The 27,697-nt window shown below is 43.1% G+C and overlaps 2 protein-coding genes across 2 annotated transcripts; both read left to right on the top strand.

Annotated features, from left to right (window-relative positions):
• The first annotated feature begins 10,025 nt into the window (after positions 1 to 10,025).
• LOC125996073 (putative olfactory receptor 1F12P) lies at positions 10,026 to 10,964 on the top strand. Its single transcript, XM_049765032.1, has one exon. It carries the CDS (start codon positions 10,026 to 10,028, stop codon positions 10,962 to 10,964), a length of 939 nt encoding a protein of 312 aa, XP_049620989.1.
• Positions 10,965 to 16,220: 5,256 nt separating this feature from the next.
• ZNF165 (zinc finger protein 165) lies at positions 16,221 to 23,629 on the top strand. Its single transcript, XM_049764970.1, has 4 exons — positions 16,221 to 16,244; positions 19,604 to 20,086; positions 20,436 to 20,571; positions 22,700 to 23,629. Exons 2-4 carry the CDS (start codon positions 19,676 to 19,678, stop codon positions 23,599 to 23,601), a joined length of 1,449 nt encoding a protein of 482 aa, XP_049620927.1. The 5' UTR covers positions 16,221 to 16,244; positions 19,604 to 19,675; the 3' UTR covers positions 23,602 to 23,629.
• The last annotated feature ends 4,068 nt before the right edge of the window (positions 23,630 to 27,697 follow it).

Below are 27,697 nucleotides of genomic sequence, written 5' to 3' on the forward strand. Positions count from 1 at the left end.
TGTTCTATCTCTCCAGCCCCTGATATAGGAGTTTTAAGTGATCTTTAAAGACCTGCTATTCATTTTCAAACACCACGATAAAGACAACAAAGGGAAAATATGTGAAGAATATGTGTTCCTAGACAATGACAGAAACCTTTGGAAACCAGTTACATCTAATGATTTCTGGCTGTCCATTGGGACTCAATACAGCTCCTTGGGCTGCATTGAACAGAATAAGGTTATAACCAGGAAAATTTAAACACTTGGCACATTTCCAGGCATGCATCGTGGAGGGGTTGATAAGAATCAAAACTAACCCACTTAATTATACTAAATTGCCTATCATTGAACAAGAACCAAATGAAACCCTACAGTCTTTGGGGAAAGATATAAACAGGCTCTCAGGAAATAAACTCCTATAAGTTTTGACTCAACTAAAGAAAAATTTCTCCTTAAGGATAAATTCACAATACAGGCATCCCCAGGCATCAGGAAAAAGCTCTAAAACCAGGCCTTGAGACCCAGGACTCGTCTAAATAAACTAGGGAAAGTGGACTTCTGACTCCATTACAACCAAGAACAAAAAGGAGATACAGAAGATCCTGAAATAAGATGAAAGGAGATCAACCTCCTGGATCCAGCTCTGAAATCTATGCAGCCTTCTTTGACCTTGGCCACCTCGAAAGGAATGTGCCTCTACTGCCACTAAGACAGGCACTGGAAAAGCAACTGTCCCAACAAAAAGATGCCCCACCAGGAACCTTATCCTCCTCCCAGTGCAGAAGGAACACTGGTGGCAAGAGTGTCACCTCAGTCAAAGAATACAAAGTATGCCAGTCACAGTCCAGGTATTCTCTCCAGACAACAACTGGCAGGGCTCTGGGCTTCTGGTAAATTCAAAAAATAATTGGTATTGTAGAAGGGACTCATTGAAGTTGCTAAGGAAGAGTATTAACTTCTAAGCATAGTCTATTGAGTTTTGAATTCATATTTGGGACCCCTGTCCTTCAACAACTGTCAAGTGACTGAGGATTCAGTTAGCTACATGATTGAATTCCAACTTACTTTTTGCCGTTTGTGTAAAACCATCTTTTTCTATTATTCCTCTTTGGTGATAGGTAACTCCTCAGATAATCAATGAGGGAGAGACACATCAAGCCACCAGTCTCTGACCACTGGCTGGGTTCAACCAAACTCAGGAAATGAAAGGAGTAGAAAATTGTTCTGTCAAACACTCACTGAAGTCCATAAGCTCTTTCTTAATCAGATTTTGTTTGTTTGTTTTGAGGGACTAAACCAAGTCATGTTCATGGCTTATTCCTTGTTCTGTGGCAGTACTTAAGAGACCATAGGGAGTGCTGGGGCTTGAACCTGGGTCAGTTATGCACAAGTCATAATTGACAAGTTTCTCTGATATCTCTTTTGATATGATTTTAAATTCAATTTTAAAGTCAGAATTCAAAGTATAGCATACTTTTACCCATGTATTAGCTATGTGATTATAAGAAATCTATCTACTCACTCTGGATTGATTATCCAGATTTGAGAAGGGTTGTTAGAAAACCTTTTACAATACTTTCCAACTTAAGAAGTGATAATTTGGGACTGGAGAGATAGCATGGAGGTAAGGCATTTGTCTTTCATGTCATTGGTTCAAATCCCAGCATCCCAAATTGTCCCCTGAGCCTGCCAGGAGCGATTTCTGAGCCAGGAGTAACCCCTGAGCGCTGCCAGGTGTGACCCCCCCCCATAAAAAAGAAGTCATAATTCCACTAGGTATATTTCTTTACTCCTCATCTACCAGGCTTAATTATTTATGCATATATAAAGTCTTAAAAAATAAAACTTCTCAAAATCAAAGCATAAGAATAAAACCTCATTAAATTTGAAATAGTCTGTTTGACTCATTATTATTATTGGGAGAGGAGTCACAAAAATAAATAAAAGATTTTAAATCCATTCCATTATTAGGTTGTACTTTGTGAAGAGGTTAGGCTTTGCTTTGTGAGGATGGAGTATATGGTAGTACCAGTGAATCCAAACCATGTATGTACCTATTATCTCACCTCCTTTCCCACAAAATAGTTTCTTTTCTCTTGTAAGATAATATTGATAGATCTGCATTTGTCATCCCAACAGTGATGTTGCTTATAACGCCTTAGGGTGGAGTCTCAAACTCAATTTACCTGGGGACTGCAGGAGGCAAAGTCGGGGTGATCCTTGAGTGCAAAGTCAGTAGTAAGCCTTGAACATTGCTGGGTGTGACCCAAACAAAACAAAACAGAACAAAAAAAGATTCTTCTAGGGCAGGGCCACAAAATGTTGTACGGAGCCCTCGGGCCACAAGTTTGAGACCCCCTATACTTCAAAAAAAAAAAGTTAACATGCCAGAAATATACTTGTTATTGGTATAATGTTTGGTATTGGTTCAGGTTCTCTTGAAGTTGTAAAGGTTGCAACTTGAAAAGATGTGTTGCAACTTCCCTTGGAAGCCTACAAACAACTTTCAGGTATTTTAAGTCTTTTATTATCCCTGGAGAATTGTCTATCAGGAGCATTATCCCTAGGGTTACACTAGAAAAACACATGGGGGATGAAGTAATTATTACTGCAGTTGAGTAAGCTTGTCAAGTTTGGATTTACAGGGGCTGCAAAGAAGCGATAAATTTCACTATGGAGTGAGTCCTGTGATCACTCCAGTTCTCAGTTCACCAGCAATACCTTCTCCAAGAATCCCAACTCTCACCCACCTGCTACCTTGAGGGAAGAAAACATTGCCCTTGAGTGAAACTTGGTCTCTTCCCAGAGACTGCTAATATGAGTATCCAGTAAGTACAATGGAAAGTGAGAAAGCTTAAGAAAATAAGAAAAAAAAGCATTTTAGGTAAGTAAAGTGCTTTACTTACTTTACTCCTTTACTTACTTCTTTTTTTTTTTTTTTTTTTTGGTTTTTGGGGGCCACACCCGGCATGGCTCAGGGGTTACTCCTGGCTGTCTGCTCAGAAATAGCTCCTGGCAGGCACGGGGGACCACATGGGACACCGGGATTCGAACCAACCACCTTTGGTCCTGGATCGGCTGTTTGCAAGGCAAACGCTGCTGTGCTATCTCTCCGGGCCCACTCCTATACTTACTTTTATGTAAGTATGAAAGGTTCAGGTTCTACTCAAGGTAACCAGGCATTGTCTAACATATATGTTATTAACATATATAAGCTATTAACATTGTCTAACATATATTAGTTATTTGTAAAATTGATTAATCAGTAAGATTCCACACCGTTGAGTTGTGACATCCTCAAAGCAGTAGTAGCAGTAACTTAGAGTATATCTCAAACCAAGAAATTATAATTCATATTCGGGCTCTACAAAAATCAATGACTATATAACAAAGATATATAATCCATATTATACCGTTATTATAAGGATTAATAGTGCAATATGTAGTGCATCATGGAGAACTCAAGAGTGGTAAGTCTGGGCCCGGAGAGATAGCACAGTGGCTTTTGCCTTGCAAGCAGCCGATCCAGGACCAAAGGTGGTTGGTTCGAATCCTGGTGTCCCATATGGTCCCCCGTGCCTGCCAGGAGCTATTTCTGAGCAGACAGCCAGGAGTGACCCCTGAGCACTGCCGGGTGTGGCCCAAAAACTAAAAAAAAAAAAAAAAAAAAAAAAAGAGTGGTAAGTCTTGCCTTTGTGTTTTTCCTATCTTGGTGAAAATGTTATGATTTTCATAGAAAATCTTTATTTAAGCACCATGATTACAAACATGATTGTAGTTGGGTTTCAGTCATACACAGAACACCTCCCTTCACCAGTGCAACATTCCCACCACTAGAATATTTTATGATTTTCTAAATCATAATTTGCTCTGCCAATTTCAAGTAACTTTAATTGTGTTATGTTTCCAGAGATAAAAACATTTTAAATTATGAAAAAATTAAGAGAGAGGTATTATCACCACAGCCAGCCACAATGCTTATGAAGAAATTAATAAACATCTGTGACTGTGTACCCAAAATATTGTCACATGCCTGTACCTCCTTAATTATCTCTCCCAAAGATTACTGAAAAGTCTTTCTGCTTACTCTACAGTATTTGTTTTCTAAAATATTTCCTTTGCACATTCTTTTGAACTATTTCAATAGTCAAATCAAGTCTTTAATTGAACTATACAAGAATTTTATGATAGGGGGCTGGAGAGATAGCATGGAGTTAAGGCATTTGCCTTGCATGTAGAAGGACAGTGGTTCAAATCCCAGCATCCCATATGGTCCCCCAAGTCAGCCAGGGGCGATTCTGAGCATAGAACCAGGAGTAATCCCTAAGCGCTGCTGGGTGTGACCCACAAACCAAAAAAAAATTTTTTATAATAACTATCTCAGGATAACTAAGTTTCAGGATAATTAAGAATAATCCAAACCATTGTGACAACAAGATTAAAATTATGAGCTCCAAACTTAAAAAGATATCTGTCAAGATGGCAGGCTAGGAGGGAGAGAAATAGGAAGAAACCTGGAAATATGGATGGAGAAAAGTTGACCCTGGTGATGCTTAAACATTGTCTGCCTAAAACTCAACTATGAATAACGTTGTTCATAGTGATTTAATTAAATAAATTTAAATATTTAAATCAATTAAGAATAGGTTTGTGTGAAAATAAAGAATCATAAATACATATTTGTATACATATGTCTACATGCCCACAGTGAGAGTAAGTCCTGAAATGCCAGTTGATATGGTCTTGACTAGAGGTTTGAATAAAAGTGAACTTAGGTCTTCAGAACTAAGTTTAAAAGTTTGTTGCAATAGAAATTCAAAGATATATAATTAGTATGGAAAATAAATGTAAATTCCTTTAACGGGTCAGAGCAATTAAAAATTGAATAAATTGAGAGAACAGAGATAATGCAGGGATAAGGTGCTTGTCTTGCATGCTGCCAACCCTAGTTCAATTCCCAACATACTATATGGTGTTAAGAAGAGAGGGGCTTTTTATTTTGAACCCTGGGAAGAACTAAGGGGAGAATTTAGCCATTCAATTGGCACCAGTGCCCAGATACTACATCTGCTATGGACCCAAGGGTAGTAATCAACAACAGGCAGTTACTGTGTCTCCTGTTACAGGCCTTGGCACCTATGGAAAGTTACTCTAATTATTTCTGGGAATTCCAGGAAGTTCTCAGGTGATCTGTTGGTCCTCTGGAGAATAAAGCAGCAAAGTTGATTCAGTCACTGAGGAGTCATCTCAGAGGGTGGAGCACAAGCAGTGCATGCAGCATCCCTGCTCTGATGGGTGACACTACATGGCAAGAAGTAGTCTGAGTCACCATACATCATTAATTTTCTACCAGTGGGTCTCCAATCCTTTGCCTAAGATGGTGTAATGGACAGAGAATCAAAGACAGAATCAGGATAATGCTGCCTTACCTTCTGGCATACAGTTCATTCTACCCAAAAAAAAAAAAATCAATCTTTTTCCATAGTAAAATAGAAACAAATGTTTATCAAGCTATTTTCCTATCCAAAGATGAATACATTTTTGTATTTATTCACCATGATTTACAAAGTTGTTAATAATTTCAGGCATTCCAACATTTCAACTGCAAACCTACCATGAGGGTCAGTGTTCCTCCACTGATGACCAAATTCCCTCCCTCTCCTCATCCCAACTCCTCAGAAAATTTATTGTTTTTAAAATATGCTTTTGATAATCTGAATCACCTGCTTACACTAGAGCTGACTCTTGGGGTGCCATAATGCATGTGATGTCATCAAAATGTTCTTAGTTACCTCACCTCTGCCTCACTGAAATGACCATTTGCCAGCGCCATCCAGTTATCACCATTCTACCGCCTGCCTTCTCACTCCCCGCTTCCTCTCCCCTCCATCCGGGCATTCTTAGTTCTACAGCCCAGGGCAAGGCTATGCCATCATTTGATACTTCCCAGTCCCTCGTCATTGTTACTCTTTATCCCACAGTTAAGTGAGAACATCCAGTATTTTCCCTCTGACTTCCCTCACTTAATAACACCCACCCTGTAATCCAGATTATAGCAAGATGTGTGACCAGAAAAAATAAAATTTTTCCATGTGTTCCCCCAAAATATTTTAGAAGCAAAAAGAATAATAAAAACAAGATAACAAATATGCAATTATTGAAAGATATGAAATGGATATTATTTCTATATAATGTTTATAGGTGAACATTTATATTATATTTGAATATATTTAAGTTATAGATTCTTTGTTATATATAAACTCAAGTTCCTGGAATAAAAATTACTGTTAAGTGTACAAAATGTGAGGCCCAGGCTTTTGGGTCAATGAGGCCTAGAGTTTGAGCTTCACTATGCCCATAATACCAGGGAGATCCCAACTCTGCTGACGTGATCCTCAATACTACAACAGAATGTGCAACCTCCAGAAGATATTGAGTACATGCACCCTGAAGACACATTTCTATGTAATATAGAAAGCTTCCATAATGTTTAATAAGTATACTCATTCATTTATTCTTCATATATGTAAATGCAGGTAATTATTCTACATATACAGTGGTTAACTTTTTTAAAAAATAGTTTTCTGCTTGTATAAATCTTATATTTCATTGAAGAAAGAAAATTAATTTTGTTTTATCCCAGGCAGCTGTGCTCAGGACTTACTCCGGGCTCTGAGCTCAGGGATCACTCCTGACATACCTCAGTGGACCACAGGGTGCTGGGGATCAAATTCAAGTTGGCTGTAAACAAGGCAAGCGCCTCACCCACTGTACTATTGTACTATTAGTTGCTAATTAATTTTTAGAAAACAAACAATTCCATAAGGATAATTGATAAGAAGACAAAAGGCAAGGGCAATGCAATAAAAAACATGTTGAGGGAAGAAGATATGTAATCAGACAAATTCAAAAATTAGATAAGTCAGAGAGATGAAGTTTCAGTATGTACATTGGTGATGGAAACGTTGCACTGGTGATGGGTAGTGTTCTTTACATGACTGAAACCCAAACACAATCATGTATGTAATCAAGGTGTTTAAATAAAATATATTTAAAAAAAAGTTTCAGTATGCGTCCAATTCTAAAGGTTGGAATCTATAGCAAGAGGTAAGACAAGATCATGAAAATATTTGAATCCATGAAAAGAAATTTGAAAACTGAGTGAGATCATTAAAAACTGCTGCAATTTTTTAAGAAAAATATGGGGAAATTGTTAGGGTGGATAGTATAGCAGGTTGGATGCTCACCTTGCATGCTGCCAACATGAATTTGATCCCAGCATCCCATATAGTCCCCAGAGCACCACCAGGAGTGATCCCTGAGTGCAGAGCTAGAAATAGCGCTGAGCACCAACTGGTAACGCTCCCCAAACAAAGCAAAAGTAGGAGAACTCTTGTATAAGAGGATAACTCTATAGAAGTATAAGAAATGCCAGAGTGATAGCACAGCAGGGAGGGTGTTTGTTTTGCATGAGGCAGCAGCCAACTGGGTTTGATCCTCAGCATCCATATGGTTCTCTAAACCTGCCAGGAGTAATTTCTGAATGCAGAGCTAGAAGTAACCCTTGAGTTTCTTTGGGTGTGGCCCAAAAACAAAAAGAAAATTAAAAAAAATGAAAAGAGGAAGACTAAGAGAAGGAAGATCAATATTTATACTTATAGGGTTTATTATAATTTTAGGGAGAATATTTTTAATTTTAAAGGAAAACAATAAAGTTCCTTAAATAGTAGACAGTCTTATTCTTCACTTTCCCAATGCCTAAATTGTGGCTGATGTTAAAAATCTATTTGTCGGGCTGGAGAGATAGCACAGCGGTGCTTGCCTTGCAGGCAGCCAATCCAGGACCAAAGGTGGGTGGGTGGTTCAAATCCCGGTGTCCCATATGGTCCCCCGTGCCTGCCAGGAGCTATTTCTGAGCAGATAGCCAGGAGTAACCCCTGAGCAACGCCAGGTGTGGTCCAAAAACCAAAAACAAAACAAAAAAATCTATTTGTCTCAGGGACAGAGAGATAGTTCAATGGGATGAGCTCATGCTTTACATGTGGGGGTCAGGGTTCAGTCCCTAGCACTGCATGGTTACCCAAGTACCACCAGAAGCAATCTCCACACACAGAGTCAGGATGAGCCTCATAAGTGCTCTGGGCATAAAGAAAACAAAAAGTAAGTGTTTTAATCAGTCCAAGTGGAGACTGGGAATAAACCCAATGGGATTTCTTTTCTGTTTTGTCAACAATAGTTTGCATTTATTTAGTAATATTTACATCTAAGAATGTTGAATATATGATTCGTTTCATTTTACAACAACCTTTGAAGTTGGTATTGTTAATACACATGTGAAAGTTAAGACCTAAGAGATACTAAGTGACTTGGTCACCCAGCCCAGAGTGATGAAGTATGATTTCTGTGTGGACAAACTCTACATGCCAAGCTTCCCAGGATACTTGCTCTTTTTAGAGATTTCTTCTCTATTCAGGAATAATTTCATCTGCATATGTCAACGTCTACTAACTTATTTTCCTCCACAAACTTTCTTGGACTAAATTCAGTCTTTCATTGCTTTGTGTTTTCTACAACTCTAAGAAATGGCAGGACCCAAATAATGCTACTGATAAAGAATATTCTTATGATAATTAAGGTTAAAAGTATAATAAAAACACCAAAAGGAAACTCTTTAACTCTACCTCCCATTTTGATATTTAACATTTTTTCTCTGTATTTTCTTTTTTGGTCTTTGCTGCATGAGTTATTTAACTCCACACATTTGATGCCTCTTCAGAAAAATATTTTCCTATGCTACTCATGATCTTTATGTAAACTATTTTCGGAGGTTTAACTTTATACACCTAACAAATCTATTAATATATTTTTCCTTTGATTTTTAAAAAGTCAAAATAAGGGCCAAAGGGATAGTACAGTGGTAGGGCATTTGCCGTGCACGTAGCAAATCCAGGAAAGACAGTGGTTCAAATTCTGGCATCCCATATGCCCCTGTGCCTACCAGGAGCGATTTCTGAGCACAAAGCCAGGAGTAACCCCTGGTACCGCTGGTATGATCCAAATAGAAACAACAAAAAGTCAAAATAGTTTATCTTCTTGTTAATCTTTGTTGTTGTTTTTGTTTTGGGGTCAAACCCAGTGGTGCTCAGGGATTATTTCTGGCTCTTCGCTCAGGAGTCATGCCTGGAAGTGCTCCAGGGACCATCTGGGATGCCAGAGATCAAACACAGGTCAACCGCATGCAAGATAAAAACGTCTCTCCCCTCTTCAGCCCCTCTTCTTGTGAATCATAAATGCTCATACATGTCTAACTGGTTTCTAAGTAGGACAGTTTATATTGGACAAACATTTGGGGAAATGTCCTCAATCATATCTCAGCATTTGTCATGTTCTATCATTCCTGGATATGGCGCTATCTAGCTGGCCCACAGAATGAAGAATGAGCAAGATTTGGTATCAACATCATGAGAAAAAAGAATCTCTGCCCACTGAGAAGAGACTAGATTCCCTGAAATTTTTGAGTAAGGTAAGGGTAAATGAAAAGACAATAAAATGGAAATACATGCCCAAAATTTAGGAAAAAATACTGATAAGGGAAAGAGTGGTCAAAGATAAAATATTTAGTAAATGGTACTAGACTTGGTAATTACATTTTAAAAAATATCAGGGAAAAATATTTTAGGGGGCGGCTGGAGTGATAACAAAGCTGGTATGGCATTTGCCTTGCTTGCAACTAACCCGGATTCCATCCCTGGCATCCCATTTGGTCCCCGAGTACCATCAGGAATAATCCTTGAACACAGAGCCAGGGGTAAATCCTGATTACTGCTGGGTGTGGCTGTAAAAAAAACAAAAAACAAAAATAATATTTGGGAGGGGGTAAAGTCAGACAGTACAGAGGTGGGATATGTGCTTTGCACCTGGCCCCTGAGCATGCCAGAAATGATCCTGAGCACAAAGCTAGCCAGCCCTGAGGACCACTGGCATTACCCTAAACTTTTTTTTATTTTTTAATTTTCTAGGTCTCATGCAGATACACCCAAACAATGGAAAAGGAAAATCAAACCAGAGTGTCTGAATTTCTCCTCCTGGGCTTTTCAAGTTGGCCAGAACAGCAGGGCCTCCTTTTTGCACTTTTCCTGTGCCTCTACTTAACAGGGCTTCTTGGAAACATACTCATTTTGCTCGCTATCGGCTCCGAACAACGCCTTCACTCCCCCATGTACTTCTTCCTTGCCAATCTGTCCTTGGTCGACCTCTGTCTTCCTTCAGCTACAGTCCCCAAGTTGCTGCAAAACCTCCAAACACAGACTCAGTCCATCTCCTACTCCAGCTGCCTAGCCCAGATGTATTTCTGCATGATGTTTGCCAACATGGACAACTTCCTTCTCACAGTGATGGCCTATGACCGCTATGTTGCCATCTGCCACCCTTTGCACTACTCCACCATCATGACGCAAAGGCTCTGTGCTGCTCTGGTGGCTGTTCCCTGGGTCATTGCCACTTTGAACCCACTCTTGCACACCCTCCTGTTGGCCCGTCTGCACTTCTGCTCGGACAATGTTATCCGTCATTTCTTCTGTGACATCAACTCTCTCCTCCCTCTCTCCTGTTCAGATACCAGCCTGAATCAGATCATGGTCCTGGCTGTTGTGGGACTGATCTTTGTGGTTCCGTCAGGCTGTATTCTGGCGTCTTATACCCTCATCATCTCTGCGGTGATGAAAATCCCTTCCACCCAAGGAAAACTCAAAGCTTTCTCTACCTGTGGGTCCCACCTTGCCCTGGTCATTCTTTTCTATGGAGCCATCACAGGGGTCTATATGAGCCCCTCATTAGAACATTCAACTGAAAAAGACTCGGCAGCATCTGTGATTTTCATGGTGGTAGCGCCTGTAGTGAATCCTTTCATTTATAGTCTAAGGAACAATGAGTTGAAGGCAGCCTTAAGGAAGGTTCTAGGCCAGAGCAAGATCTCCCAGTAATTCTGAATGAAAGTAGTTCAATAGAAGGCAAATCCTTACAGATACCTTCATTTTCATTTTCATAATAAGCACACAGTTGTTAAGTACTTAATGAAACTAGTCAGCTATCCAAGTTTGCTACAGATTCTGGAAATAACATAATTGCAGATCTTATCAATTGGCTCTCCTAAGGGTCTAATGATGTGGCCATATGTTAATATGGAAGTCCCTGAAAATAACAAGACAAGTATGAAATCTATATTTGAATGTATCATTAAGACATACAGGTTGATGTAGGTACAAACTATGCCAAGACCAGAATAAAAGCATTTCCCTAAAACTATCCTTCGAGAGTGGGTTAAGAGAAGATAATCATTGTTGTGCATGAAAAGCAGTTGAGAAGAAACCTGCCATGGAATTAAAATTTAATTTAATTTTAATGTGAAGTCAAAGAAATATTCATGAAGACCAAATAAAACTCAGCACTTAATCTAGATCTAGGATGTAGATGAATTTTATAAAGAAGCAATGATATTAACCAACGTATGAGGAACAGTTTTAGTAAGAAGGACCATGAGACATATTATAATCTGAATACAATAAAGCAGCCATACTAATCTAGTAAAATAAGGGATAGATTATTTCACCCTGGAATTCTACAGTTATTCCTTTTTTAATTGTACCATATGTATTTCCTACCTATCTTTACTCCCTTGTTGAAAAAGCAGGATTGGTACATACGTCTATGGTTTATATCTGTACACAATTCAGAGTAGCCTATAAATTGTCTGGAAAACAAATAATAATCATTTTAAAATGTAAAGACTTTGGGTCTTAAACTAAGAAATCCTCATAGAATCACCCATATGAAAAGGAAGTTACACCAATGATGGAAAAGCATGTACCCATGTGCGACTTCCAGAGTGTCCCCCACATCCACAACATCCCATAATCCTCCAAAGTGCATTTTGCCATAAGTTCTAATTTGGGGGGGGGGGGTGTTTGGGTCACACCAAGCAGTGCTCCTCAGGGGTTATTCCTGGCTCTGCACTCAGAAATTGCCCCTGGCAGGCACAGGGGACCATATGGGATACCGGGATTCGAACCACCTTTCATCCTAGGCCAGATGCATGCAAGACAAATGCCATACTGCTGTGCTATCTCTCCAGCCCCAAGTTCTATATTTTGTCATACCACCAATATATAGTTAAGGCTGATTTTAAAGAGAAGAGAAAAAATGAGAGTTGAGGGTATTGGAGAGAGAAAAAAATGAGAGGTGAAATGAGATGCTTGGAGCTGGGTAATGAGGTAGTGGGAGAGTAGAGCCTCTTAGGTGTGGGACCTTAGTGTGATCCCCAGCACTGCTACACATTCAAGGGAAGTCCAAGGGGAGAAGAACCACTGGGTACAGTCTTAAATAACAGAGCAGTGGACCCCTGCAAGGGGACAGAGTTTCTAAGGCTTCTGCTGCAGACTACAGACAAGAAAATTCAAGCAAACTGGATGGAGAACAGTGAGTGGAGAAAGCCCAGCTGTCCTAAACTGTAGGCAGGTGGGTCAGAATGGTGTGAGGACATTGTAATACAGACCGGACATCCATTGGGAGACAGGATTTATGAATTATGTAGGTGAAAGAAGAGACCTGGCCATGAGAAGGGAACCAGAAACATGTACTTAAAAGTCTTAGCCATCTGATTTTTCTATGCAGATCTTTGATAAGTAACTCAAGGGCCCACAAGCTAAGGAATAAATCCACTTCCACTCAGCATTACCACTATGAGCAGTTACCTATGTGCAATCTAAAACAAAGTGGGTGTGATAACACAACTAAAGGTACACAGTAGCACCACCACCATGAAGTATGTGGCCCCCAGGTCTCAAACACTACAACCAATAGTTACTCAAGCACCACCACCAAGTATGTGCCCTTTGGACACTGCCACATAAATGCTTCAGCCCCATTCAGGACTGCATCTCAGCCTGCATACAAACACCCAGGGAATAGCACTTGGGCACTCTGGTGACTAGCAGGGCTGACCCTCAGGGGTCCCACAAGACAATGAGGAAGAAGTTGTCTGCAGGAGCATGAAGCACCAAGGAGAGGCAGCAAATGAGATGCTCTTCTGAGAGTCATACCTATTCCCTTCCCATCATGGTTGCAGACTGAGGTACTGGCAAATAAGACACACCCCCACTTCTACAGTGAGTGCAGATATTCAGGATCTTGTCCTCAAACAGCCAAAATTGAAAGTAAGGGACCAGAGAGCAAATGGCCCAGTTTGGAAAAGGACTTTATTTAGGGGAAAGGAAAGGAGGGGAAAGATGGGCAGGGGATCCCCCAGATATGGGAGGGACTTCTAAAGCAGAATCTGAAGAAAGGCTGAAGAGCTTCCCTTTTAATATTTCTTTAACAAAATGAATGGTGAGCATTTCTTTATTATGCTCCAAGGAGAATGAAAGCCACTAAAACAGGGAAGAGGATGCTGAGATGATTGTCTTCTGGTGTCAGAAGACAGCAGGGCCTGGACATCTGGATTATAAGTGCTACCTAGGCCTCCCTCAGTCCTTCAGTCCTAAGTGATACCTTTTAGTAAGGGGAACAAGGGAGGCAAGTAGGAAGTTCTTGGGAATGAGTTTCTCCAGAAAAAAAAAAAAAAAAAGATACGATCTATGGTTTTCTTCTTGTCACCCTGAAGGATGAAGGCTGGACCCCTTTTGGAGACACAAGAGTTGAGACCTGATTTGGACAACTAAGACATCCCGCCCAAAGAAAGAAGACTAGGCGGCCTCAAGAGAGGAGAATCTCCAGCAAAACAAAAGCCCCCAAGAGAAGAATTTGAAGGAAGATCGCCAAAAGTCCCAAGTCCTTTTCCCTTACAATACCCTAACAGATTCTGCATCAGAGGCAATGTAAAACTAACTTTGCAAAAGCAGTCAGCATGCTCACTCCTGAGTGACCCACAGTTCACTGTGAGATACTTCAATCCTTTCTTCAAATTTCAGGTTCTCTTCCCTCTGGAGTAACCCACCTTTTTCTTGAACATGTTTCTTTTCTCCTTGCTCTTTCCTATTGCCTCTACATTCTGTCTCTGTCTGTCTTTTCCCTTCTCTGTCCTCTCCCCCGCTCTCAAATTTCCTAACTAAACTTATTTGACTTCACTATTCATCTTCTAAAATTCTTTTCTGCCAGGAAGACATCAAACCTGGAAAACCTGAGTGGAGAAGCAAAACAACTTTCCTCCTCCCCTCTCCATAGCTACCCCAACTCCAGACCAGCAAATCCTTCACTCTAGTCTGAGACCAGGATTCAGGTGTGAACCAGCTGTGCAAGTCAAGTGACCTCACCATCAGCTCACCCAGCTCAATTGCTGCCTTATGGAACTGGTGGGACACTATCGTGGAAATGTGGAAATTGGTGGGGCACTATCCTGGAAAATGGTCCCCAGAGTACTTCTAAGAATGATCCCTGAGCTCAGAGCCAGGTGCAGCCCTACAAAGAGCCAGATGTCGCCAAAAAAAAATTTTTAATAAAAATTAGTTAAACCAGGACCATAATCTACATAGAGATCCCTGGCTCATCCCCTGCACCGTAGGAACCCCTTGAATATTATAGGAGCTGCCCAAGCAACATTGGGTTTGGCCCTCAAATTTTTTTAATTAAATGTATAAGTATGGGGCCGGGACAATAGATAGCACAGTGCCTTGCACACGACCAGCATAGGTTCGATCCCCAGCATCCCATATGGTCCCCTGAACCTGCCAGGAGTGAGTTCTGAGCACAGAGACAGGAGTCACCCCTGAGCACAGCCGGAAGTAGCCCCCTCCCCAAATTTAAGTAAGCTTGAAGGGGGGTGTTCTGTTTATGACTGAAACCCAACTACAATCGGAGGAGGAGAAGGAGAAGGTGAAGGAGGAGGAGGAGGAGGTGAAGGAGGAGGAGAGGAGAAGAGGAGGAGGAGAAGAAGAACAAGAACAAGAAGAGGAAGAAGAGGAGGAGGAGGTGAAGGAGGAAGAGAAGAGGAGGAGGAGAAGAAAAAGGAAGAAGAGGAGAAGAGGAGGAGAGGAGGAGAAGAAAAGGAAGAAGAGGAGGAGGAAGAGAAGGAGAGGAGGAGGAGGAGATGAGGAGGAGGAAGAGGAGGAGGAGAAGAGGAGGAGGAGAGGAGAAGAACAAGAACAAGAAGAGGAAGAACAAGAAGAGGAAGAAGAGGAGGTGAAGGAGGAAGAGGAGAAGAGGAGAAGAAAAGGAAGAAGAGGAGGAGGAGAAAGGAGGAAGAGAGGGGGAAAAGAAAAGGAGGAAGAACAAGAACAAGAAGAGGAAGAAGAGGAGGAGGTGAAGGAGGAAGAGGAGGAGAAGAGGGAGAGGAGGAAGAGGAGAAGAACAAGAACAAGAAGAACAAGAAGAGGAAGAAGAGGAGAAGAGGAGGAGGGGTGAAGGAGGAAGAGGAGAAGAGGAGGAGAAGAAAAGGAAGAAGAGGAGGAGGAGAGGAGGAGGAAGAAGAACAAGAAGAGGAGGAAGAAGAGGGGGAGGAGGTGAAGGAGGAAGAGAAGAGGAGGAGGAGAAGAAAAGGAAGAGGAGAAGGAGGAAGAACAACAAGAAGAGAAAGAAGAAGAGGAGGAGGAGGTGAAGGAGGAGGAGAAGAGGAGGAGGAGAAAAGGAAGAACAAGAAGAGGAAGAAGGAGAAGAAGAAGAAGAAGAAGAAGAAGAAGAAGAAGAAGAAAAAGAAGAAGAAGAAGAAGAAGAAGAAGAAGAAGAAGAAGAAGAAGAAGAAGAAGAAGAAGAAGAAGAAGAAGAAGAAGAAGAAGAAGCTAAAAAGAAGTGACTTATTCTCAAGGTTTAGTTCTTAAGAGATTCTGATAGAATCCTAGAATTCCAGGAAGATTTTTGCACCCTATGGCGGGGGTGTGTCAAGTCCCTGAACCTAGACCTGAGGCCCAAGTGCCCCCAACACCTCTCTTCAAGTGACGCAGTCAAATGGCGCCGTCTCCTGGTGGCCGCAGCAAAGACACCTGGGAAATAGAGCCTTGCGGAGGCTTCTGGGAGTTGTAGTCCACAGCCACGCCTTTGCGCCTGCGCAGACGCCAAAGGAAGCCTGGAAAGATTGATTAGGCAGCGCCGTCCCGCGACCGGAAGTGTCCGATCGGAACCTGGCCTGGGGAAGAGGTGAGTCCGGGACGGGGGCGGGGGCAACCCTCATGTCCGCTCTTTTGTCCCCTGGCAGACGCCCGCCCGAAATAGGTTCCGTTTGGTATCAGCAACGCTTAGGTGGCGACCTGGACCCACCACGGAAACTCAAAGGAAAGGTAAAAGGAGTTCCAGGCGTCTGGAGGTGGGCTTGGGGGAAGGGAGGGCCACGGCGCACGCGCGGCCAAGATGGCGTGCCGTTGTCATGGTAACCCCGCCGCTTGCGACGTCATCGCGGAGGGGCAGGGGGCGTGGTCCGGGTCTCGGGGCGCCCTTCGAGCCCTGCTGCATCCCTGAGGCTGCTTACCTGGAATGAGGGCACACCTTTTTTTTTTTTCGGGACAGGCAGGTAGACAGGCAAGCAGACAAGTCTGGGAAATGGGAGGGAGGGAGACAAGAAGAAGGAGGAGGAGAAGAAAAGAAGAAGGAGGAGGAGGAGAAGAAGGAGGAGGAGGAGGAGGAGGAGGAGGAGGAGGAGGAGGAGGAGGAGAGAAGGCAAAAAAGAAAGGAGAGAGAAGAGAGAGATCCTGAGTAGGGGAGGCAGGCAGGCTCTGGGAATCAAGAGAGAAAGAAGAGAGGAGAGAAGAAAGAAGAGAAAAAGAAAGAAGGAAGGAAGAAAGAGAAAGAGAGAGATCCTGAGAGTGGGGGAGGAGAGAAGAAAGAAGAGAAAAAAGAAAAAGAGAGGAGAGATCCTGAGAGTGGGGGAGGTAGGCAGGCTCTGGGGATCAAGAGAGAAAAAAGAGAGGAGAGAAGAAAGAAGAAAAAAGGATGAAAGAGAGAAGAGAGATCCTGAGAGTGGGGGAGGAGAGAAGAAAAAAGAAAGAAAAAGGAGAGATCCTGACAGTGGGGGAGGCAGGCAGGCTCTGGGGATCAGGAGAGAAGAAAGAAGAAGAGAAAAAGAAAGGATGGAAGAAAGATAAGAGAGATCCTGAGAGTTGAGGAGGAGAAAAGAAAGAAGAAAGAGAGAAGAGAGAGATCCTGAGAGTGGGGGATGCAGGCAGGCTCTGGGGATCAAGAGAGAAAGAAGAGAGGAGAGAAGAAAGAAGAAAAAAGGATGAGAGAAAGAGAGAGATCCTGAGAGAGAGGGAGGAGAGAAGAAAGAGAAAAAAAGAAAGAAAAAGAGAAAAGAGATCCTGAGAATGGGGGAGGCAGGCAGGTTCTGGGGATCAAGAGAGGCTGTGGGAAGGGGTGTGGTAGGAGTGGAAGGAGGAGAGGAAGACTGTGGGAACCTTCCCCAACAGGAAGGAGGTACTATGAACCACCCGGCCATCTGCTCTGGGGTTTTCCCAGACACACACCCCCAACTCCTCTTCTGATCCTTAGGCTCAAACTCGAGGCAGAAATGATAGGACGACAGGAAGGGCTCTTTCCTTGAATGCAAGAGACCGGGGGTTCAATTGCCAACAATCCATATGGTTCCCCTAAGCCTTGCCAGGGAGGATCCCTGAGCACAGGGGTAATCCCTGAGTACCTCCCATAAGTGTCCCCCACCCCACCCCATAAGTGGTATTGAGCCCTGCCCACATTTCAGAGTGGTCTATAACCTGTGGGCAGCTGAGTCTGGACACTGACTTAACCCTGGTGTGCATTCAGGATGCCCTGAAATGTTCCTCTTTTCTCTCTCTCTCTCTCTCTCTCTCTCTCTCTCTCTCTCTCTCTCTCTCTCTCTCTCTCTCTCTCTCTCTCTCTCTCTCTCTCTCTCTCTCTCTCTCTCTCTCTCATCCTATAATCTTGATAATCGAGGGATGCCCTCCAAATGTGCTCATCTGCTACTGTGCTCACCCACCAGCCATCTGCCAATGGGCCATCCCCCACCTGAGTCTAGAAAGTAAGGCTTTAGCCAGCAATAAACAGTGCTTTCCCACTTCTCAAAGCATGCAGCTTTGTTTTTCTGCTGGCTCTTAGTGGTGGGAATTTTCTTCAACAATATGTGCAGTATTCACATACTTGGCAACTGCAGGAATTCAAGAATTGATTGGTTTCTCATTTGTAGTGGAATTCTTGATTCCTCCAATGATCATGCCCCACAAACTGGTCTCAATTCGACCTGCTGTTCTTTTCCACATCCTCAAATCCTTCACTTTTCTGATTCGTGCTTATCCTTGATTGTCCAGGTTAAAACCTCCCACCTCTAGTAAACAAACATTCTGTCCTTTTCAGAAGGATTAGCATATTCGGTGTCTACCATAAAAGTACATAAGCTTTCAAAATTGATCAACATAGTTATGTCTTCTGCGTGTATCAATATTTAAAAAGTCAACATTTTTCTTTTTGCCTGCACATCAAAATACAGATTTTCCAGGCCCGAGCGGTAGCGCAGGGCATAAGAAATTTGCCTTGTGTGTGCTAGCCTAGGACAGACCACGGTTCAATCCCCCGGAGCCCCATATGGTCCCCCAAGCCAGAAGTGATTTCTGAGCCCATAGCCAGGAATAATCTCTGAACATCACCTGGTGTGGCCAAAACAGATAAACAACAACAACAACAACAACAAAATGATTTCCAATAGGTCCTAGGGAGAATAAACTACTTCCTAAAGCCTAGGAACAACCAGGGTCAGAACGATAGTGCAGCTGGAAGGGGCTTGCCTTGCACGCTGCCAAACGGGGTTCAACACTGGGAATCCTATATGGTCCTCTGAGCCCTGCCAGGGGTTACCCGTGAGCATCATTGTGTGGCACAAAAACAAACAAACAAAAAACCAAGTAGTGGGCTAAAAGCTGCTGGGCAAAGGTTCCCAGGAAAGCCTATGAGTAGAGCAGGGCTCACTGTCTAACCCCTGAGCAACGCCGGGTGTGGGCCCCCCCCCCCCCGAAAAAAAAAAAAAAAAGATATCTCTGAAACAAATATCAAAGAGAGGTCTGCCTGTGATTTTCTTTGTTTCATGGATCTGGGTGAAAATAAGGCCATCTGAAGAAGTTGACCTATTTGGGAGCCAGAGAGATAGTGTAGGAGGTAAGGCACAAATCCTTTCTATCTCTAGCACTGCATATAGTCCACCAGGCACTGTCCAGAGTAACCCCAGAGCACTGATGAGTATAACCCAAATATTAAAACGAAACAAATTGGCTTTTGAACTGATGCAAAATAAAAGTAAAAAAAAAAATGTTTTTCCAAATGGCTAACTAGTTTTACTAACATTCTTGCTCAAGAGATTTTCCTAGCCCCTTTTATATTATATGCTAATATGTCACATATAATATAATTTTATTGTATCCATATTACTGTACATGTTATAAAAGCTCTTCTATGTTAAGGTGTGTCTCTGTATTCTCAATTTTAGTAGTCGGATAAATAATTTTATTAAGTTCTAAGCAGCCTTGGGGTAGATGTTATATAAAGGTTGTATTTCAGAGTAATTTATTGATACTGAGGCAACACCCAGTAATTTTTTTAATTGATGGTGAATGACTATTTCTATGTTGTGATGTTTCAACTTAAATAGCAATAGTAAACTTTTTTTTTCTAAATCTCTCAGGAGACCTCTTGAAACCAAGTCAGGCCTTCACAAAACAGAAGTAGAGGCTCTTATCCTAGTTTATATGTAAAGATGACAACAGAATCAAAGAAAACAGCAGCTCAAAGGCTTCAGGAAGCTGAAGAGTTCATGATAGTTAAGCTAGAAGAGGAGGATTTTATCTGGAGGCATGAAACTTGCTTTCCGAAAAGTGACCCCTTCCGCCAGGAACTGTGCCGGCAGCTCTTCAGGCAGTTCTGCTACCACGACTCCCCCAGTCCCCGCGAGGTACTGAGCCAACTCCGAGAGCTCTGCTGCCAGTGGCTAAAGCCCGAAACCCGCACCAAGGAGCAGATCCTGGAGCTGCTGATCCTCGAGCAATTCCTGACCATCCTGCCAGGGAACCTGCAGGCCTGGGTCCGTGAGCATTACCCCAAGAGCGGAGACGAGGCGGTGAGCATAGTGGAAGACTTGGAGAAAGGCAGCGATGAAGTTGTCCTCCAGGTATAAAGGCATCAGAGGCTTGGAGCTTTGGGAATGGACGGGAGGACCCACCGTGTGAGAAAAGGTCCTTAGATTGGACAGAATTTGGATTGTCCTTGGATGGAGTATCCCCCTGAGAACAAAAATGTGGGAACAAAAAAAAAAAAAAACTAAACACACTAGTTAAGGGTTCTGAATTCAGGTCATTCAGAGCTCGTGTTCCCATTTCGACTGTGTATTTTACAGTTGAGCCAGATTTAGTTCTTCCTCCCTCAGTTTTGTATTTCTACTAGAGGTTCTTAGTTGTAGGTAGATGCTCATTTTCAGCAAGAATTCTCTCCTACACACACTTCTGTACTTTGTTTTCCAGGTTCCAGTCCACAGCCATGGACAAGAAATCAAGAAGAAGGGAGTGCCTGTGGGGCCAGTGCTTGGTGCCCATTTTCAGCCTGTGGACCCCAAGGTCCTTCACAGTTCCCAGGAAACCCTGCTCCTGCTAGACTGTGGTAAGTGGGGAAGTGGCTTCTTGAAAATGTCAGAATGGGGGGGAAAAAAGGCAAAAAGAAACATATGGACATAAAGCATGTAGTAGAAAGAGCCCGTACAGTGATAAAGAAGAGAGGCACCATGGGATACTCTCGCTGAGAGACTCATCAGCTTCTACATGTCACCGATAGATTTATAGAATAGGCCCTTCTCCTTTTCATTCTTTTAATTTTTCAAAGTTCCTGCATATTTACAGAATGCTGGGCTTGCTCTTTTTTTTGGCCATTGTACAGTAATGTACATTAATTGTACACTAATATACTCTGGAACTCATCTATTTTTTTCTGGGGGCCACACCCGGTAATGCTCAGAAGTTACTCTTGGCTCTGTGCTCAGAAATTTCTCCTGGCTTAGGGGACCACATGGGACCCTGGGGGAACGAACCGAGGTCCGTCCTGGGTGAGTTGCATACAAGGCAAATTCCCTACCTCTGCACCATCACTCTGGCCCCTGGAACTCATCTGTTTTTTAAGTTAAGAGTTTTTTTTTCAAAGATAGCTTTTAGTTTCTTGTTTGTTGTGTTTATTTGCTTTTGTTTGGGGGTTACAGCTGTCAGTGCTCAGAGGACCATAAGGAATGCTAGGGATCAAACCTGGGTCAGCCACATGCCAGGCAAACACCCTACTCGATGCATTATTTTCTCCCACCCCTATTTTGTTTGCATGTATTTAGATTCATACCAAGCAATGCTCCAGGATCACTTCTGATGGGCCCTGGGGGACTGTTTGTAGTGCCATGTAATCAAATTCAAGACAAGCGTCCTACCCACTATACTATCTATATGGCCCCCAAAATGTTTTATTTTAAAATTTTAAAGTCTTGGGCCGGGTAGTTGGCGCTGGAGGTAAGGTGTCTGCCTTGCAAGCGCTAGCCAAGGAAGGACCACGGTTCGATCCCCGGCATCCCATATGGTCCCCCCAAGCCAGGGGCGATTTCTGAGCACATAGCCAGGAGTAACCCCTGAGCATCAAACGGGTGTGGCCCAAAAACCAAAAAAAAAAAAAAATTTAAAGTCTTGAGAGGAAAAGAAAAGAGAGAAAATAGGCTTTTCCTGGGTGGAAAAGCCAAAAAGTTCTTTTTAAGTATAAAAAGTTCATATTTACAGTCAGAATGGTAGTATAGTGTATAGGGCATTTGCTTTACACATGGCTAATCCAGGTTTGATCCTTGTCACCTCACATGGTCCTAAGCCCTGCCAAATGGTCCTTGAATGCAAAGAAAAGCTATGCCATGAGTATCACCAGGTGTTGCAAAAAAAAAAAAAAAGCAATATTTCTTAAAGTTTATATCCAGTATCACTTTACAGTAAATTACTCATAATCTTGGTGGGTTGATATCCAGTGGTGCTCAGATACCACTCCTGGAAGGGCTCCAGGGACCATATGGGATACCAGGAATCGAGTCCAGGCAGATCCTATGCGCTTAAGTCAAGCATCTTACCTTCTGTTCTAGCTCTCACCATAACTTGTTTGTTTGTTTGTTTGTTTGTTTTTGGGTCACACCCAGCATCGCTCGGGTTACTCCTGACCCGGCAGTGCTCAGGGGTTACTCTTGGCTCTACGCTCAGAAATCGCCCCCTGGCAGGCACAGGGGGCCATATGGGATGCTGGGATTCAAACCACCGTCCTTCTGCATGAAAGACAAACGCCTTATCTCCATGCTATCTCTCCAGCCCCGTCGCCATAAAATTTTTAATTGGGAATAATCAGTAGAAAATGATGACGAAACTTGAAAAACTGATTAGTTCTGAAAGATGGAAAAGAAATGAAAAGAATGGGTGAAAAATAGTTTTCCCTCTCATAAACCTACCTCAGTCATTTATGCTTGAATTTTCTCCTGTTTCTGTATTTTCTGACCTCATTTGAGATAGTGTCCCTCTTTTACCCACTAAACCTCAAACTCCACTATAGAGCTCTATTCTATAGCTCCTCAAGCCTTTTTGTTAACTTTAAAAATAATATTCTCTTAAGTAACATTATTTGAAAGTGCATTGTGAGAAAATATTTTTAATGGCCAAATCATATTAGTCCATAACTATCTTGAATATGCCAGCTCAGAAAAGTTTTTCTTTTTAAATTATTTTAGATAATGAGAGTGAAAACACTGGATCCCTGACAAAACTGGACATTTATGAAAAAATAGAATCACAGGGAATTGTTTCAGGAAGAATCTCAGGGTTAATACCAGAAGGATGTGCTGAACCTCAAGACCTCTGTAAGTCTGCAAGCAAAATGAAGAAACACTGGGGGAAAGGACCAGGGGAGACCCCGAAAACACCTGCTGCTCAGGATGGAGGTTTTAGTAAAATCCTCACCCACAAAAACACACTCACAGGTGAACTCAATCATGAAGGGTGTGAGAGAAGCTTCAATCACAACTCGAATGAATTGACAGCCCAGAGAGCTTACAAACACAGTGCCTGCGACCAGAGTTTCAAATGGAATCTTGATTTTATTAAGCATCAAAAAGCTTACACTGGAGCCAAAATTTATCAGTATGGAAAACCTCTCAAGAACCCAAACCTCATTAAACATACAGCTCTTTTCAGTGGCGAGAAGTCCCACCAGTGCAAGGAATGTGGGAAGGTTTTCAGACACAGCTCAAAACTCATCCGGCATCAGCGCATCCACACGGGAGAGAGACCCTACGAGTGCACCGAGTGTGGGAAAGGCTTCGGAGGGAGCTCGGATCTCATCAGACACCAGAGAGTGCACACGGGGGAGAGACCGTTCAAATGCAAAGAATGTGGGAGAGCATTTACCCTGAACTCTCACCTTATCCTCCACAAAAGAATCCACACCCGAGAGAAACCCTATGAATGTAGCGAGTGTGGGAAAAACTTCCGAGTTAGTTCACATCTTATTCGGCACCTTCGAGTCCATACTGGCGAGAAGCCCTACCAGTGCCCTGAGTGTGGGAGAGCCTTCAGTCAGAGCTCACACCTCAGTCAGCATCAGAGGATTCACAAGAGGGAAAGCCTACTCATGTAGGGCAGGTGCAGGGGGAATGGGCAGGAATAGCTACCTGTGGGAAACACTGAATAAAAATAACATAAAGATGAATGGAAGGCCACTGACACTTGTTTCCCCTTCTCGAGTCTACTGTTCTATATTGGAGGGGGGCCGGTTTATGTGTGTCTTGTGTGCGTATGCACCATTGACTTATTGTCAAATCAGAAGAGTAGAAATTGGGGAGCTGAAAGATGAAGTTGTCACAGTAGAGGTAGAACAGAAAAGGGAGAACTCCAGAATAGAATGTGCCCTAGCGCTGAGGGTGCAAGGGGAGTGTTCAGCTAAAGAGGTTGATCATCAAACTTCCCTCCATACCTGGAATATGTCAACCGCACAACTGGTCATTTGTATTATCTACTCCACCTAAACATCTTCCCCTGGTTGTTCTCTCACCCATCTTTCTCCATCTTTGTCCAGATGTCACTTAATTAGTGAGGCCCGTGGTCACTGCCTTCTTTCAAATTACATTACTTTCTTCTCACTGTAAACTCCATTCTCTTTATTTTCTGCTTAGCACACACGTACACACTATGTGCTTACATATGCACAACAGCACCAGATAGTCCACAGAATGGTGCTGGAATCTTAAGCCAATGTATGTGTAGGAAAAGGGAAAAAGGAAGGAAAGATAAGGGGTAGGGAAAACCTTAAAACCTTTCTTACCCATTAAGTTGTCAAAGACGAAAATAGTTTATAGCATTGTGTTGGCAGCTGTAACCAAGACAAAGCAGGTTCTCAGATTAGTAACTTAGGCCTCACAAAAATATGAATGTTACTACTCTGGGTGCCAGTAATGATATCCCTGATCCAGGAGCAGTTTTTTTTGGGGGGGGTCACACCCGGCGGTGCTCCGGGGTTACTCAGGGGACCATATGGGATGCTGGGATTGGAACCGGTCTGTCCTGTGTTGGTCGCCTGCAAGGCAAACGCCTTACTGCTGTGCTGTTACTCTGGCCCCTGGGAGCGATTCCTGAGCACATAGCCAAGGAGCCAGGAGTAACCCCTGAGCATCACAAGGTGTGGCCCAAAAACCAAAAGGAAAAAAAAAAGAAAGAAATTCAATGTATGACACATAGCAGCAATTAAATACTATGCGGTGTTTTATATGTCATGTTTTTTTTTTTTTTTAATAGAATCACTTTCCACAAGAGCCCAAAGGGAATCAAGCTTCACTCCATGACAGGTAGATGGACAATATGTGGTGTGAACATACAATAGGCTCTAACTCGGCCTTAAATAGGAAATTCTGACTCATGCTACAGTAGGGAGAAATTCTGATGTCTGTTTAAACTTTTATGGTATATTTACTGATTTTTATGTAAGTATCATCCCATTATATCTCTATATAAGGTGTACTATAGAAGTCATTGAAACTTCAGTTTGCATTCATTAAAACTTCATCTCTAAAAATTTGGAGGGGAGAGTAGAGGGGGGAGAAGAGAAAGAAAGAGCAGAAAGAGAGAAAGGAAAAAGCTCAATGATTTGTATGTTTTGGGTTTTTTTTTTTTTTTTTTTTGGTTTTTTGGACCACACCCGTTTGATGCTTAGGGGTTACTCCTGGCTAAGTGCTCAGAAATTGCCCCTGGCTTGGGGAGACCATATGGGACACCCGGGGATTGAACCGCAGTCCTTCCTTGGCTAGCGCTTGCAAGGCAGGCACCTTACCTCTAGCGCCACCTCGCCGGCCCCATTTTGTTTGTTTTTTGCTTTTTGAGCTACACCCTGTGACACTCGGGTTAGTTCTGGCTATGTGCTCAGAAATTACTCCTGGCTTGGGGACCATGTGGGATGTCGGGAATCGAACCATGGTCCATCCTAGGTTAGCCTGTGCATGGTAAATGCCCTATTGCTTGTGCCATCACTCCAGCCCATTTTGTATGTTTAAAAGAACATAATAGAGAGGCCAGATCATTTGGACAGTAGGTAGGGCATTTGCCTTGGACACAATTGACCCAGGTTCGAGCCTTAGAACCCTATATTTGTCTCCAGAACACTGCCAGGACTGGTCCCTGAGCATATATATCCAGGAGTAATCTCTGCACACTGCTGAGTGTGGCCCCCAAACAAAAACAAAAACAATGGAAGAAGCACTTTATATACAACCTCAGCAACTAATCCTAGGAAAAATATAAAATAAGGTGCAGAACTGTTACCACATTGGGATATTGGGGGGGGGGGCAAGGTAAACTCTAGTTCTTTACACCTATACAGCACACCTTTATGAGGTTGGACGTGGATACACTGAACAATGGATGTCCATGCTATATATAGGGAGACGTTTATTCTTTGTTAAATTTTGGCCCTAGAGGCATAATTAGATAGCTTATTTATTTATTTATTTTTATTTTGGGGGGGGGGATCACACTGGCCGTTCTCAGGGGTTACTCCTGGCTCTATGCTCAGAAATCGCTCCTGGCAGGCTCAGGGGACCACATGGGATGCCAGGATTCAAACCACCGACCTTCTGATTGCAAGGTAAATGCCTTACCTCCATGTTATCTCTCCGGCCCCTAGATAGCTTATTTAATTATTAAGTTTGTATGATCTTTTGGGGGTGGGGTGGAAGAGTAGCTTGCAGCTCCTGGCTCACGGGAGGTATTTGGGAGAGCCCAGCAGGGGCACTGTAAGGATTAAAAAAAAAGAAAGGCTTGGGGTTGCTCCCAGCCTCCTTGACTGAGTCCCTGACAGTCCTTCAAGTACTGTGTTCAGGGACAATTAATAAGAGAGGAAGGGCAGATATCTATCTAATGCTAATCAAGCCTAAGTGGATCTTTTACATCTCAAAGAGGGGTGTGTGAAGGAAAGAAAAAGTTAAGGCAAAGTCTCTGTGGATTGTCTTCCTCCGAGAGAGATGGCAGACCAGAGTGAATACCAGATCCTCTTTAACAAAGCCTTCTTTGCTGCTGCCTGCATTCAGGTAATCCAAATTAAGAGGCTTAAAATCATCTCTTTCCCCAGCTCTTCTAGGACTATCAACTCCAGCTAAACTTATTTCTTAGATGTCTTCATATCCAACAAGTGCTCAGAGACCATTGTGGGATCCAACCTCATCCTTCCACATGCAAAGATGATGCTCCAGCCTTTTGAGCACCTTCCTGGTACCCCCCCCCCCACCTCACCCTGGGAAATCTTTTAAAAAGCATAAAGTGGGTGAGATAGTACAGTGGATGAGGCCAGCATATATGCAACCCAGGTTTGACAGGAGTGACCCCTGATTCACAGACCCAGGTGTCAGCCGGTGGCCAGGTGTGGCCCTAAACCCAGGACAAAACCCAGGAGCAGGCCAGAGAGATAGTACAGCGGAAGGGCATTTGCCATGCATGCGGCCCACCAGGGAGGGACCCTGTTTGATTCTCGGCATCCCATATGGTCCCCCAGCCTGCTCCTCCCTCGAAGTGACTCATCTCCATAACATTTCAACATGTTTTTTAAATTGTTTTGTTGTTGTTATGGGAGGACACATACCTGTCTCTGGCCTGGAACTTTTCAGGGTGTTGGGGGAGGGGGGGGAACTCCAGTTGTGCTCAGGATTTTCTCCTGGATGAATCAAAGTTTTGACATTTTGTGTGTGTTTGTACCTGAAAAGCATGAAACCTTGAATCAGTATGAAGCTGCACTTGCAAATTATGTGCTTAAAGTATTTCTGTGCATTTATTTGTGCATAGAGAATTTTTTTTTAAATGCTCTAAAATGGGGTTAAGAAGAATTCCCCAAACAAGTGGGGATTGGGGATGTTTAGGAGAAAACGTTCCAGTAAAGCGGGGTGCAGTGAATCCCCACGCCCAGGGTTCCCCCAAGTTCCAGCCACCAACACCGCACGCTGGACAGGCGGGAAGGGGGGTGGAGGAGGTAAACCGTTATCCCATCCCTTGGGGTCACGTGATCCGGGACCCGCGCCCGAGGATGCGGCTGCGGCTGCGCAGTCGACACGGCTCGCTGGGGGACACGGCTGGAGGCCCGGAGGCCCCCTCGCGCACCGACCATAGAGCGCGCGGACCTCCGGGATTCCTAGAGAGCCCCCGGAAGTGCCTTGGGGGCAAGATGCTGTGTCTGGGCCGGTGCAGGGGCTCCGCTG

Source organism: Suncus etruscus, chromosome 18 (assembly GCF_024139225.1).
Source record: "Suncus etruscus isolate mSunEtr1 chromosome 18, mSunEtr1.pri.cur, whole genome shotgun sequence".
Lineage (NCBI taxonomy): Eukaryota > Metazoa > Chordata > Mammalia > Eulipotyphla > Soricidae > Suncus > Suncus etruscus.

Excerpts from the sequence above, each read along its gene's own strand:
- LOC125996073 (XM_049765032.1), top strand. The coding sequence starts at position 10,026 with ATGGAAAAGGAAAATCAAACCAGAGTGTCTGAATTTCTCCTCCTGGGC.
- ZNF165 (XM_049764970.1), top strand. The coding sequence starts at position 19,676 with ATGACAACAGAATCAAAGAAAACAGCAGCTCAAAGGCTTCAGGAAGCT. Across the intron at positions 20,087-20,435 it reads GCGATGAAGTTGTCCTCCAG|GTTCCAGTCCACAGCCATGG; the intron begins GTATAAAGGCAT and ends TTTGTTTTCCAG. Across the intron at positions 20,572-22,699 it reads CCTGCTCCTGCTAGACTGTG|ATGAGAGTGAAAACACTGGA; the intron begins GTAAGTGGGGAA and ends TTATTTTAGATA.